General features: G+C 36.0%; 1 protein-coding gene across 3 annotated transcripts; it reads right to left on the reverse strand.

Moving 5' to 3' along the window:
* Nucleotides 1–1,772: 1,772 nt before the first annotated feature.
* On the reverse strand, nt 1,773–9,143 carry LOC127076352 (probable phospholipid-transporting ATPase 4). 3 transcript variants are annotated; one of them, XM_051017976.1, is made up of 12 exons: nt 8,923–9,143; nt 8,521–8,574; nt 6,391–8,340; nt 6,157–6,267; nt 5,594–5,870; nt 5,418–5,506; nt 5,206–5,290; nt 4,902–5,132; nt 4,478–4,603; nt 3,101–3,199; nt 2,731–2,922; nt 1,773–2,642 (listed from the first exon to the last, which is right to left on the reverse strand). In XM_051017976.1, exons 3-12 carry the CDS (start codon nt 8,205–8,207, stop codon nt 1,974–1,976), a joined length of 3,696 nt encoding a protein of 1,231 aa, XP_050873933.1. In that variant the 5' UTR covers nt 8,208–8,340; nt 8,521–8,574; nt 8,923–9,143; the 3' UTR covers nt 1,773–1,973. The 3 variants fall into 3 exon arrangements, with proteins under 3 accessions (XP_050873933.1, XP_050873932.1, XP_050873934.1); XM_051017975.1 differs by lacking the exon at nt 8,521–8,574; XM_051017977.1 differs by lacking the exon at nt 8,521–8,574 and having other exon boundaries at nt 4,902–5,111; nt 8,923–9,142.
* Nucleotides 9,144–13,686: the final 4,543 nt, after the last annotated feature.

Genomic DNA, 13,686 nt, shown 5'->3' on the forward strand with positions numbered 1-13,686 from the left:
ACAGGCTGTTAAAGACGTGCGCTGGATAAAAGCAATGAATGAGGAACTTCAGGCTCTTCAAGAGAATTTTACATGGGATATTGTCTCTTGTCCCCCTGATATCAAACCCATAGGTTGCAAATGGGTGTATTCTGTGAAACTGAATTCTGATGGGTCTCTTAATCGTTTCAAGGCTCGATTGGTTGCCTTAGGAAATAAGCAGGAATATGGAATTGATTATGATGAGACATTTGCATCGATTGCCAAAATGACATCTGTTCGTACAATACTCTCCATAGCTGCTTTTAACGGGTGATCTCTTCATCAAATGGATGTGAAAAATGCTTTTCTTCATGGTGACCTGACGGAAGATATTTATATGACTCCTCCTCAAGGTTTATTCTTGTCATCTAAGGGTGTGTGCAAGCTCAAACGCTCCTTATATGGTTTGAAACAAGCGCCTAGAGCATGGTATGAAAAATTCCGCTCAACTCTACTTGGATTCTCCTTTACTCAGAGTCAATATGATTCTTCTCTATTTATTCATAGAACTTCTACTGGAATTGTCCTACTTCTTCTGTATGTTGATGATATGATTATTACTGGTTCTGATCATGCTTCGATTCAAAGTCTTAAACAACAATTACAAGCATCGTTTCATATGAAAGATCTTGGTAATTTGCATTACTTTCTTGGTCTTGAGGTTCATTCTACATCCAAGGGCATATTCCTCCATCAACACAAGTATGCCACATATTTAATTTCTATGGCTGGTCTACAATCGGCTAATCCAGTGGATACTCCTCTTGAGGTTAATGTTAAATATCATCGTGATGATGGTGATCTCTTGCCTGATCCCTTATTGTATCGTCAACTCGTGGGTAGCCTTAATTACCTGACTATTACTCGCCCTGACATATCTTTTGTTGTTCAACAAGTAAGTTAATTCATGCACTCTCCTAGTCATCTTCACTTGGCAGCAGTTTGTCACATAATTCGCTACCTGAAGGGAAGCTTTCATCGTGGTTTATTCTTTTCCACTGGAATTGCTCATAAATTGAGTGCTTATAGTGATGCCAATTGGGCAGGATGTCCTGATACTCGACGATCTGTCACTGGTTGGTGCATGTTTCTTGGCTCTTCATTGATATCATGGAAAAGTAAGAAACAAGCGAGAATCTCTAAATCTTCTACTGAATCTGAGTATCGTGCCATGTCTGCTGCCTGTTCTGAAATAATTTGGCTTCGTGGTCTTTTGGCTGAACTTGGATTTCCTCAAACAGAGCCAACTTCACTTTATGCGGACAATACAAGTGCCATCCAAATCGTTGCGAATCCTGTTTTTCATGAACGCACCAAACATATCGAAGTTGATTGTCATTCGATCCGTGACACATATGATGACAGACTAATATCACTTTCTCATGTCAGTACTCAGTTGCAGGTTACAGATATTCTTACCAAGGTCGTTCCGTGTCCACGTCATCAGTTTCTTGTTAGCAAATTGATGCTCATTGACCAACAACATCAATTTGAGGGGGATGTGAATAGGAATTAGTTTATTCATAGATTAAGGGTTTGTTCTTAGAATAAGGGAAACAAATCAGTGTGAATAGGAATTAGTTTATTCATAGGGTTTTTTCCTAGAATAAGGGAAACAAATCAGAAATTGATTTGTTCTCATTAAATGTAATTAATTAGTGTAATTACTTGTATAACCCTGTAATCTCTATATATACTCGAAATAATAATGAGAGAGGTATCAAACCTATTTTCCTGACAATGACAGCGTCTCCAATGTCTGATGCATGTGCATGAATTTTGATCTCTTCTATGTAAATATGATACATACAATGCTTTTCGGTCGTGAATGAGACTTTAATTCACCCCGATTTTAATATAACAATATAACCCTACAAAGAATTTGAAAAGGGGCAAAATTGTAAACAAAAAATAACCCAGCAAAGCTTATAAAAAACTCAAAACTGTGTTAATTATGTATGTAATGGGGACATAGCAGCCAAGTAAGATTGTTTTTTCTGCAGCTTTCCCTTCAATTGTCTGATCTTTGCTTCCACTCTTGCAGTGAATCCAATCTTGGTTTCTTGTCTGGCTTTGGAACTCTCCCTCACCCACATGTGTTGATCCTCAATATCTTTCTTGTAGTGTTTGATTTCTTGGATAATGTGGTGATCCATGGGATTAAAACATCTTTGGTAAGATATGTGGACAAGATAAGGAAGAATGCATGCAACTGTAACTAAAAGTGTTGTTGACCAATAAATAGGCGCAGGTCCAAGAGCTTCAACCAGTAACTGGTGAGCACTCTTTGAATAGTCAGGAGAAAGTGTGCCGTATATCGCAAGAAAAAGGTACCAAGTTGTTATGCTACCCCATACAAACAGATGTTGAATCCATGTAAAGTGACTCATTGTAAGAGCAATTTGGCAGTTGACAGCCCAGACGATGCAAGTGAACATTGTGGTTCCGACAGCGCCCATGTCAGCCGTCTGGCCATCAATACGGAATGCGTGATCGTAGAATATGGTGACAGTGAGGAAGAAGATGACTAGGGAGGAATATACACCATTGGCCATCCATCCCAATATTCTATACCAATCAAAGAACAAATTTTTTGGTCCTTGTTGGTACAATGCTGGAAACTGCAAAGCACAACAGCTTAGAAAGTTAGTAGATTGAAATTTTTTATACGGGGATGAAACATGTTGAAGATATTGCAAGAGATCAAACCTGTAAACAAACTTCCGATGAAACATCTTGTTCAAAAACACCAAGTGAAATGACAGGTAATGATGTCAGAACAACATTGAACAATATCATGTACCAGTCATCATAAACTGATTGGCCAGAGAAGCCGGTAAACGCCTCAAAAAAGAATATGGTGAGGCCAAATGCTATATTCTTGTAGAAGAAATAACATATCTGCAAGGCATAACACATCGATTCAGAAGAGAAACGAACCAATAGATTCATAATAGACAAATACAACATGCTACAAAAATCAAGTGCTTCTCTATTTGTGCAAAGGATACACAGCACACAAGGCATCGAAGGCAAGGCATCCAACTTGTGAGAATGATGATAAAGATTAATCAATTACCATCTGGGCAATTCTCTTGTAACACCAGTGTCCATGGACCACTATAAGCCGCTCCAAAAATCGAAATTGGGCAATCGAAAAGTCACTAGCCATCACTGCCTGAAAGGAAATTGCATGCTTGAGACTTCAACTTAAAACGACAATTGAGGAGTGTGTCACAATGATTGAACATCAAAAAATTTACAAATAATTTTCCACACAATAAAATTTAGCAATTCAATCTAATCAGAATTCAGATACTATTAATACTCAGACTATAATGGCAAAAAGAATTAAGGCTCTCTTTGATAAAAATAGCGGTTGGCTAATAAGTTAGCTTATAGCTTATGATGGCTGATGACTGATAGCTTATAGCTTATAGCTTATGGTTGATAACTGATAGCTGATAAGCTATTTGAAGTGTTTGATAAAAATAATGGTTCAACTAACTTATAAATGTAAAATGACATAAAAGGCATTTAACACATATTTATTTTACTTTAAATTAAATTAAATTATAAAGGATAAAAGAGGATTTTTGTTAAAATAATAAGGATAAAAATGGAAAAAAAGATGATAAGCTATAAGCTATAAGCTAAGACGCTATTTGAAATAGCGTCTGAAAAATAAGTTATAAGTTAGTAAAATCAGCTATAAGCTAGTAAAATAAGATATAAGCTCATGATGAAAAAACCGTTATCAAACAGGTCTAAATTGTCATATGAGCTTATAAACTATAAATTCGAAAATGCGGCTTACCATACAGAGCCTAAGATACCAAAATGCTAAATAAGTTTCATTTTAAGCAAGTTAGATTTTTTTCCTCCTGGTTTTATAAAAGAAATCAGTCTGCAAATTATTATTGATAACGAGGAAGTTTACTTCCCTCGTGCATTGGATCCACAAGACCAATCACAAGAAATCTCTAAGAAAAGGCATGACAAGACATCTGGTACCCAGTGGAGCTTGAAAAAACAGAGCCAAAACATGACTGACTTTCTGTCTCTAATTACGGTGTTTTAGTAAATAATACTAATTTTATCATTAAACTTAACACATCTGATCATTTTCTTAAGAACCGCGCAGAGCTCAAATAAGACACTTATTATGAGACGAAGGGAGTATTTTTTAATATAAGAGAACTAGATAACACTAAAATTTGATGTTGTCTTTGAAATATAACATGTACACCATTCCAACTTGCAAAATTGAAGACTAGAATCAACAGGTCACATGCAGTGATATTTGTGAGACAGTAATTCTTGAACAGACAGTCCTGTATGTCAATGATTCTTAAAGAGACAGTCATATGCAGTGATAATTGTGAGACAGTAATTCTTAAAGAGACAGTCCTGTATGTCAATCATTCTTAAAGAGACAGTCATGTATGCCACTGACCTGCATACCTTCAACCCCACTGATTCCAACACCAATGTCTGCTTCTTGTATCATGCCAACATCATTGGCACCATCACCGATTGCGAGAGTGGTCTTCCCAGTTCCTTCTTTTACCAACCTTGTGACCTGGCACCAGAAGATTAAGAAATCAGGACATTATGTAATGCATATAACTTTATATATCAGAGTCGACATTGTGACAGTTGGATAAATGCAATCAACATAAGTGTGACAATAACTCCACACAACTGAACTAACAGCTCCATCTGAATTTAAACAGACCTAAATTTCCCCATCTAACTAAGATGGATCCATGTGAGCAATCTCACATACATATAACTCCAATAATAAACTACTCATATGCAGTATCAAACACTAGAAGCTAGTAAAAAAATCACAACAGAAAGCAGAAAAAAGATCCTACCATTGCCTTTTGCTTGGGAGACACCCGACAACAGATAACAGATGCACAATCAACTGCCAGTCCCAAAAACTGGTGCTTCACATCATCTTCTAAAGCATATGTCAGTGTTTTTCCATCAATAATTAATGAAAATGCTGCATGAGGATCCTTCTCCAGCTTTATCATTTGTGTGGCATTGGTGATTTGATTTAATATGCTGTCCTTGATGGCCTGCGGTGTTAAGCAAAAGAACTAGGCCCGACATCAGATAAAACACGAGCCTGTAAAGAAAACTCTGCTACACTTTCTCAGTGAAAAAGGGTACCTGTTTGACATCATTGGGTGCTGAGTCAGAATTTGTTGTTATACAGATCTGCTTCATTCCCTGTCGAAGCAAACTGCAGGAAAATCTGTACCACAGAAAAAACAATTTCATCATACTTTGTCATGGGAGGCACTTTTCTGTAAATTCAACCGTAGCTTCTTGGAATATAAATGAAATAGTGTACGAGTTTATATAATTTGTGGTTGACAGACCCAATGTTGATTGCAGTTTCCATCTTATCTCCCGTCAATACCCAAATCTTGAGACCAGCTTGAGCAAGTTTATCAATGCACTCAGGAACCTAAGGAGAATAAAAAGTTGAATTTGGTTGAAGATTTGAAGTAGGGAAAACAATATTTTAATATATATGAAGAATGACAAATCCTACCCCATTCTGCAATTTGTCTTCTATGGCAGTAGCCCCAACAAGAATCAAGTCTTTTTCCATATCCTCTGATACCTGCTCAAGCATTGCCTCTCTATCAGCCCCAACAGCTGCTTTAGCTTTCTGAAACTCATTGTTCCAATCCGAGTACTCTTTTTCTTCAAGCCTTCTATAGGCCAGAGCCAGTGTTCGCAAACCTGCTTCTCCATAGTCATTTAAATGTTTGGTAGTAGCCTCCAAATACATTTTTCCATTCTTGGACAAACGATCAAATATGATACTGCATAACCAAGCAAGAAAAGAACGGATGCCAAAGTTAAAGAGAGATGTTGAAAGGCTCTTTATGAGAGTAACACGTGCATTTTCTGCAAGATTCTTCTATGGAAGCAGAAGGTTGTTGTGACTATGTTGTCTATTTACTTTAGGTTAAGAAACATGAATGAAATGTCAATTTCATTTATTCTAATGTATTATTTGAGAAGATCCTATTGATAATCGACACTATACATCCAGCTACCAAAAATGAGTAATATCGGCAACAAGAATAATAGAATTTGTAAGCTAACCTGTCAGCCCCCTTGCATAGAAGAAAAAGTTGGCCCTCCTCATCACGGACAATCACTGACATACGCTTTCTTTTACTTGTGAAATCTAGTAGATTCAAGAGTTTGTACTCCCTGAAATAAAATTACATATAAATAAGCATGAATAAAGACAAAAACATATTTTGGAACCCTGGGGTGGGAGTGCAAACAAAGCAGAAGAAATAGATAAGCATACGAGTTTTCATGAATTCTTACCTTTCAATCACTTCTCCCGAAGCCGATATTCTTTCGTGTGTAAAAATACTTGACTGAGTCCTCCTAAAAAACTCAAAGCCAAATTCTCTTGCTGCTACGAGAAAAGACCCTTCATCTGGAGACTCGGCTTCATATGTAAAACCGCCCGTCTCCTCATTCAGCTCAGGAATGGCAGTATGGCAAACAGCAAGTATTCGGAAAAATAATAAAATGTCATCGGAATTGGGCTCTTGCAACCAATTACCATTCATAAGACGGTCGTCTTCAAAACCAAATCCCTTTATGGTATGCCTTTCATCCTCGTCACCTTTGGAAGTAACAACAGTCTCTAGTTCAATTTCGTCAGCTCTTCCAACATTCTCCCATGAGACATGCCGTTTCTTATTAGGCATCGGGAAATTGGAGAGATCTGAATCCCCCTCAAGATCAGAAGCTATCTGCTTTGCTGCAGCAAGTTCAACTTCACTAGAACAAGCACCATATGGAGCACCCGCAATAGAGCACTTCAAAAAGTCCATCTGATTGCAGGTCAACGTTCCAGTTTTATCAGAGAGAATTGTATCCACCTGACCCAACTCTTCGTTCAAATTTGAAGTCCGTGCGTCAGCTGGAGTTCCGGTTTCTTCATCATACATTTGAATGTCTTGGTTAATGAAAGTTGCCTGTAAAACCTTCACAACCTCAATTGAAACATAAAGTGAGATGGGTATCAAATATCCATAGAGAATCAGAGCAGTTATCAAATGACTCAACCCAGCCACTCCAACTTTCTGGGGATCATACTGAGATTCGATATCGTCAGGGCGTAAGTACCACCACTTTGTAATTTGGTATTCAGTCTTGACAACAAATCCTATGGTACTAATGACAGATATAAAGATAAGGACAGTAAAGAGAGTGTATATGATATAATCCATCTTCTTTTCTACTGTGCTCCTTTTTGAAGGGGATCTGGTCGAATTCTGCATGACTTTACTGTCATGACCAGTGAAAATGACCACTCCATAGATGTATTCTGTGTTCCTGAGCTTAGAATCTCGAAGGAGAATTTGACTAGGATCGAGAGGATAAACCTGGCGTTCATACTCTAAGTTTCCAACAAAAGTGTAAAGGTTGGGGTTTGGATCTTCACATCTTATTGTTCCACTGAAATCCTTAAAAGCCACATCACTATCTAGGGCCAAGGTAGACTCCAAAGATCTTTTTACCTTCAAGTTGGTCTCACCATCTAAATTCATTGTCTCCACATAGCATATCCCATCCTCATAACTTGATGACAAGAGAAGAATATCAGCTGGAAAAAACTTATCCTTTTCTACTTTTACTACATCCCCAACCATAATGTTCTGCCATGACCTGTGTCCAAAAACACCATCGCCTTTATGGTGATTAACTTTTCGGCGGTTAACTTTAACATCTTGAACAAACCTCCGCGAATCTTCCAATGCTTCCTTTGCCATACTAAGCCCGACAACAAATGCCAAAGGAGCAATCATACTCAGTGCACTAAAAGGTGAAATAGGAGAGGCTGAGAGGCACGCAGCCAAAAGAAAGTAAATATTAGCAACTCTACGAAACTGTTCAAATAGTGCCTTGGGAAAAAATGTAAGCACATTGTATTTGGTTGTGGAAATATCATTCTTGCAGTAATAGAAAGGTCTCTTCTCATGGAGGTGAGACTGGTTGCAGTGCACGGTCCGCGAGTACCCAGGACCTTGAAGTGGATGAGGACCCTCTTCAGTGGTAGAAGGTCGAAGACAACCAAATGTGTAAAAATGGCTCCTCCGAAGCCTCGCCCTTATCCTTCCTCGTGCCATTTAGCCGCAATTCAGCTCAAACTAGAGTTATATTCAACACATAACCACCAAGCACGAAACCCAAAATTAATCTGGCTAACAACTAGAGGGAACCATCAAACTGCCCCTCGTCCCCGATTTGTTCTTCTAAAACCTAACAGCAAATACAAATTAAGAAAATTATTAGCTTCATCACATAAACACCACCACGATAATTTGATGCATGCTACTAAATCTGCAGATAATTAAAGCTCATGAAATTCAATTCATCCATGAATGCTGAATAAAATCAAAATGTAATAAATAAAAAAGAAGGACCCCTATTCAAACTTACATTCAATTTTCAAATTCTTAAAACACCCTAACATCATAAAATTTCAAAAATAACCTGAAACGTAAAATGAAAGTTAATCATAATTATAATTATAATCATAATCATATTCAAATCTAGAAGCTAAACAGCCAATGCAATTTCACAATGCCCTCAAATCCAACAATGTGTTCAAAACAGCTGAAAGAATTAAGAAACGCTCATCTTCCTCTTTTAATTCTATTTTTGTTCATTCAAAATCCCTCAAAAAAAGAACAGATTAATGATCCGTCTAAATGTGTAAAATAAATTAACAATGTTAAGGAAAATCATCGTAACCAAATCTACCAAATTGAAAGCAAGAATTAATTCAACAAAGCATTAAAGATGAAAAAAAAAACAGAGGGAGAAGAAACAAAAACGCACCAAACGGGAGGGACACCGTTGAGGTTGAGGAATGAACGTAACAATGCGGCAAAAACAGGAAGAAGAAGAAGAAGAAGAAATGAAGATGAAGAAGAGAAAGAACAGTGTAACGTTACGCGTGTTTGAGAGGTTGTAGATCAAAGAAGGAGACAAAATGCAAACACAGAGAGAGAAAGAAGAGAAAGAGAGAGAAACAAAATTAGTTAATTAATTAATTAATTAACGAAATCAATAAAGAAATTTAAAAAAAATGTTAGTGTTAGCTTTGTGAGCAAAATCGCAGTTATTTTCGCTTCTGTTTTTGGTGTGATTAATTTAAGTTTGTAATAATTTATAAATTGCGGTAATGACCTGGCAAAGTGAGAGTATGGAGCCCACGTTGTCCTACGTGGCGCTTCGGGAAGTGAGAGACAGGTAGGTTGTGATAGTGGTGTTGGGGAGGATTCAAATTGACAGGTAATTTTGTTTCATTTGGTTTGTTCATTCATTAATGGCGGGATCTATCATTGCTATTTAGGTCAAAGTGAGAATGAATTATCTTTATTATATTACTAGTAAAGGACTCGTATGTCTATTTTTATTTATTTTTAAAGTTGTTAGATTATTTATTTTTTATATTTGAATGTGTAATTTCTAAGAAAAATTATACCATTACATTATTCTATTATGGAATTTTTAATAGTACTTATATTTATATTACTTAAATTACATGACTAAAGAAACGTAAACACTAACCTCGATATCAAATTTAAAACTAATGATAAAACAATAAAAAAACTTAACATAAAATAAATATTTAAACACCTAGATGACATAGGTAAAATATAATATCGTATTCCTTCATGCATTACTTCCACCGATTCTTCTTCTTTACTTTATGTTATGTTTAACTTATATCATATGTGAAACAGATCGGTAATGAAAAATCAAGACATCACCAATATTAAATTTTTTGAACTTTGTATACTAATACCAATCATTTTCAAGATATATCTTAGTTTTTTTTTCCGGAATTAATAGGCATATTGAGTTTATTGTTATATTAAATAGGCTAATGTTAATATGTGCCCTAAGGGCACAAGTTAATGATACATTTATAGAAATATTCTCTTTGAATGCGTGCATTTGATTTTTTGAAACTTAAAATTTTGTTTTATTCCACACAAATTTAAAATTTTGTTTTATTCCACACAATTTTTTTTAATATTAGTAACCCTAACTTGTGCCTTATGGCACAAGTTAGCAAAACCCTATTAAATAAACCAAAAGACAAATGAGAACTCACTCAGATACATTTCATGACCTTTTTCACCATTCTCAACAATCTTAGGAGCTTTATTATTCCCAAACTTAAAAACAACATTCCCTCCCCCCCCCCTATACCACCCAACAACAACAACAACTTCTGCCTGTGATACACCATCTCCAACAACACCACATCACCCAACCTCTCTAACCACCGTCCTAGAAGGAACCTTCACCACCACAACTTCCCCCTTAGCACCAATCATCTTCCTTAATTACCCATGTAACCCCATTATGCCCGAAAATGAATCCCATTCCAAAATGGTAACAACGAACTCATTGCCTTATCAACTTCCACATACACACTACCACCTCTCCCTTCGTCCCCTCCCGAAAGCCCTTAAAAAGACACATATTTCTCCCGTCGAAATGTCATTGGTTCATTCCCTCTGTCTCTTACATATATCTTTACTCGGTCAAAACATCTCATAACTGCTCGTAAACCTTTCAACTTCACCCCACTCTCTGATTCGTCACTCCAAAATACTTCATCCTCGTTTCATCGTCCATAAACCTAACTTATTTCTCATCTTCAGACTCAGATTCCTGAATTCCTTCGAAATTACTATTGATCTCTTCATCATCATCTTCAATTCCATCTTTGTGGAGAAATTGGTGATTTGGTGTTGTTTTGGAGAGTTTGATTTTTAGGGAGGAAGGATGATGAATAGTCTTCTTTGAGAGGGAGATTGGTGTAGGTAGTGGATTCGCCGGCTGGGAGAAGTAGCGGTTCAAGCGCAGTTATCCTTGGTGGTTCTTGCTGAGAGGAATGTATTATTTTGGCTATTTGTTAAATACATATTTGCCCTTTTGCAAGTGTAAATAATTTGAATGGAAATCGTAAATTTGGAAATGCATACAATTGATTTATTATTGTTAGAGAGTAGACATGTAATGTTATTTTATATTTAAATACTTCTAATTAATTGACCTTTACTAATAAAATACCTATGCGATGATTCATTTATTTTATACAATATAAGTGTTTAGAACTCGTGTGTTTGTTTACAAAAATATTTGTAACTTATTCTTATTTATTAAAATTATTGTATCAGCACTAGACTTTTTTGTGGAATTGTAATTTCTTGTGTCGAGACAAGTTGTTCGACAGAAGAAAGGAAGTGTCGAATCACCCAGTGTGTTGAGTTGTATTAGTATGTCGAAGTGTCGAAGCATGTTGCTTCACACATGATTTCAACTTAAGCCTATTTTTAGTAGTGTTAACTATTTTGGGCTTTTATAGTTTTGGACTTTGACTTAGAGGATAAGTTAACTTAAATTTATAAATAGAGGGAGTGACCCTTATTCTTGTAATTTTGAATTCATAACATTGTATTCACAGAATTTTCCAGTTGCAAAGTGAATAAAGAAGTTTTTCACAGGTTGTGGGCAGAGAGAAACTCTGCAGAAAATATTCTTCTTCTCCATCGTTATTTCTTTTCTTTCTCAATTGTTCTTCTCTTTTCATTGTTATTGTGTGAGTGATAGCAATCTTGTTCATCAAGATTGATAGAAATTCTCCATAGATTGTGGTGAATTTTCAACATCTGGTATCAAGAGCTCTGATTTAAAGAGTGTGTTTTATTATCAAGATCTTTGGGATCTTGTGAAGGAATGAGTAACAACGCTTGCAGAAAACGTGATAGATCAAGAAAGGGTTGCATATAAAGAATTGAAGAAGAAAGATTATAAAGCTCTTTTTATAATCCATCAATGTGTTGATTCAGATGACTTTGAAAAGGTTAGTGATGTAGAGTCAGCTAAAGAAGCATGAGAAATTCTTGAGATGTCATTTGGAGGCGGGAAGAAGGTGAAAAATATGCGGTTACAAACTCACAAAAGGATGTATGAATTGCTTTAGATGGAAGACAATGAAAGCATAATTGATTTCTTCACTAAGGTTACGAAATTGGTGAATCAAATCAAGGTACGTGGAGAAGTGCTGACATCAAGATCTGTTGTTGGAAAGATCTTGAGGTCGTTGGCTCCAAAGTTCGACCACGTGGTAGTAGCCATAGAAGAGTCAAAAGATTTGTAAAACTGACAAAGAAAGAGCTTCAAGGGGCGCTTGAATCTTATGAACAAAGAATGATTGAAAGAGCTGCAGGAAAGTCGAAGAGTGATATGACTTTGCAGGCGCAATCAGCAAAAGAAAGGAAAGGCAAAGGAAGTTGGAATGACAACAAAAGCAGAGGAGGTTACAACAATTTGACTGGTCAAAATCAGGAAGAAGGAAACTAGTCGAATTAGAGAAAACTCTGGAATCAAGGCAACCAAAGAGGTGGTGATGCAGGTAGAGGAAGAGGTGGTGGTCAAAAGACAGATAAAAGTCAAATTCAATGTTACAATTGTCAGAAGCATGATTATTATTCTAGTATTTATCCAGAAAAGCAGAAGAATCAAGAAACTTATGTAAAGCTGACGAAACTTGAAGAAGAATAGATGTTGGTAATGGTTACAACGAGAGATGAAGAGAGATTCAAGGACCAATGATATTTGAACTCATGATGCTAATCACACATGTCTGAAAGGAGATTGGTTTGTCAACATAAAGCCCTTAATGAAGAACATGGCAAATTTTGCAAATGACAACACTCTAGCAGCTGAAGATGTTGGTGATGTTCTAATTATGAGGAAAGATGACAAGAAGTCAGTAATTTCAAATATGTTGTACATACCCGGCATGAAAAGCAATTTGCTCAGCATAAGACAGTTAGTCGAAAAGAAATACAAGGTGTCGATCAAAGACAAGATGATGAGAGTTCTCGACTCAAATGGAAGGTTTATCTTGAAGGCTCAAATGTCTCAGAATAGAACCTTCAAGATTGAGCTTAATGTGATGGAGCATAAATGTCTTGCAACAACAACTATCAAAGATGAATGGATATGACATTATAGACTTGTCCATCTCAATTTCAAAGACATCAAAGATTTGAAGAGAAAAAATATGGTTTCAGGATTATCAAAAATTGACATTCCAAATGAAGTGTGTGAAGAATGTGTGCAGGCGAAGCAGCACAAGAACAACTTCAGTAAGGATGCATGAAGTAAGTTGAAGGCAATTCTTGAAGTCATATACTCTGATGATGTATGTGGTTCTATCCAGGTGGATTTGATTGGAGGTAACAAATACTTTGTTACATTCATAGATGATTTCAGTCGAAAATTGTGGACTTACCGGATCAAGAAGAAAAGTGAAGTGATCGAAGTATTTACCAAATTTAAATCTATAATCGAAAAACAATTCAAATTTTGTGTTTCATGTCTAACACATAATTTCAAATTTATATGTTTACGTGTCTTTCGCATAGTTTCTTTTTATTACTTTTCAATTTTAAAGTGATATAAGACTTGATAAAATAAAATAGAAAAAAAATATTAAACATTAAAACTATACTTAAATACTAAAATATATACACGCAATAAACTATACTCAAATAACAATGCCGTGTGGAGGAG

Source organism: Lathyrus oleraceus, chromosome 4 (genome assembly GCF_024323335.1).
Source record: "Lathyrus oleraceus cultivar Zhongwan6 chromosome 4, CAAS_Psat_ZW6_1.0, whole genome shotgun sequence".
Taxonomy (NCBI): domain Eukaryota; kingdom Viridiplantae; phylum Streptophyta; class Magnoliopsida; order Fabales; family Fabaceae; genus Lathyrus; species Lathyrus oleraceus.

Bases quoted from the DNA above. Each gene is read 5' to 3' on its own strand.
- LOC127076352 (XM_051017975.1), bottom strand. From the start codon at position 8,207: ATGGCACGAGGAAGGATAAGGGCGAGGCTTCGGAGGAGCCATTTTTAC. The intron at 4,604-4,901 runs GTAGGATCTTTT...TTCTGGTGCCAG, and splicing joins CTCCCAAGCAAAAGGCAATG to GTCACAAGGTTGGTAAAAGA. The intron at 2,923-3,100 runs GTAATTGATTAA...TATGCCTTGCAG, and splicing joins ACAAGAGAATTGCCCAGATG to ATATGTTATTTCTTCTACAA.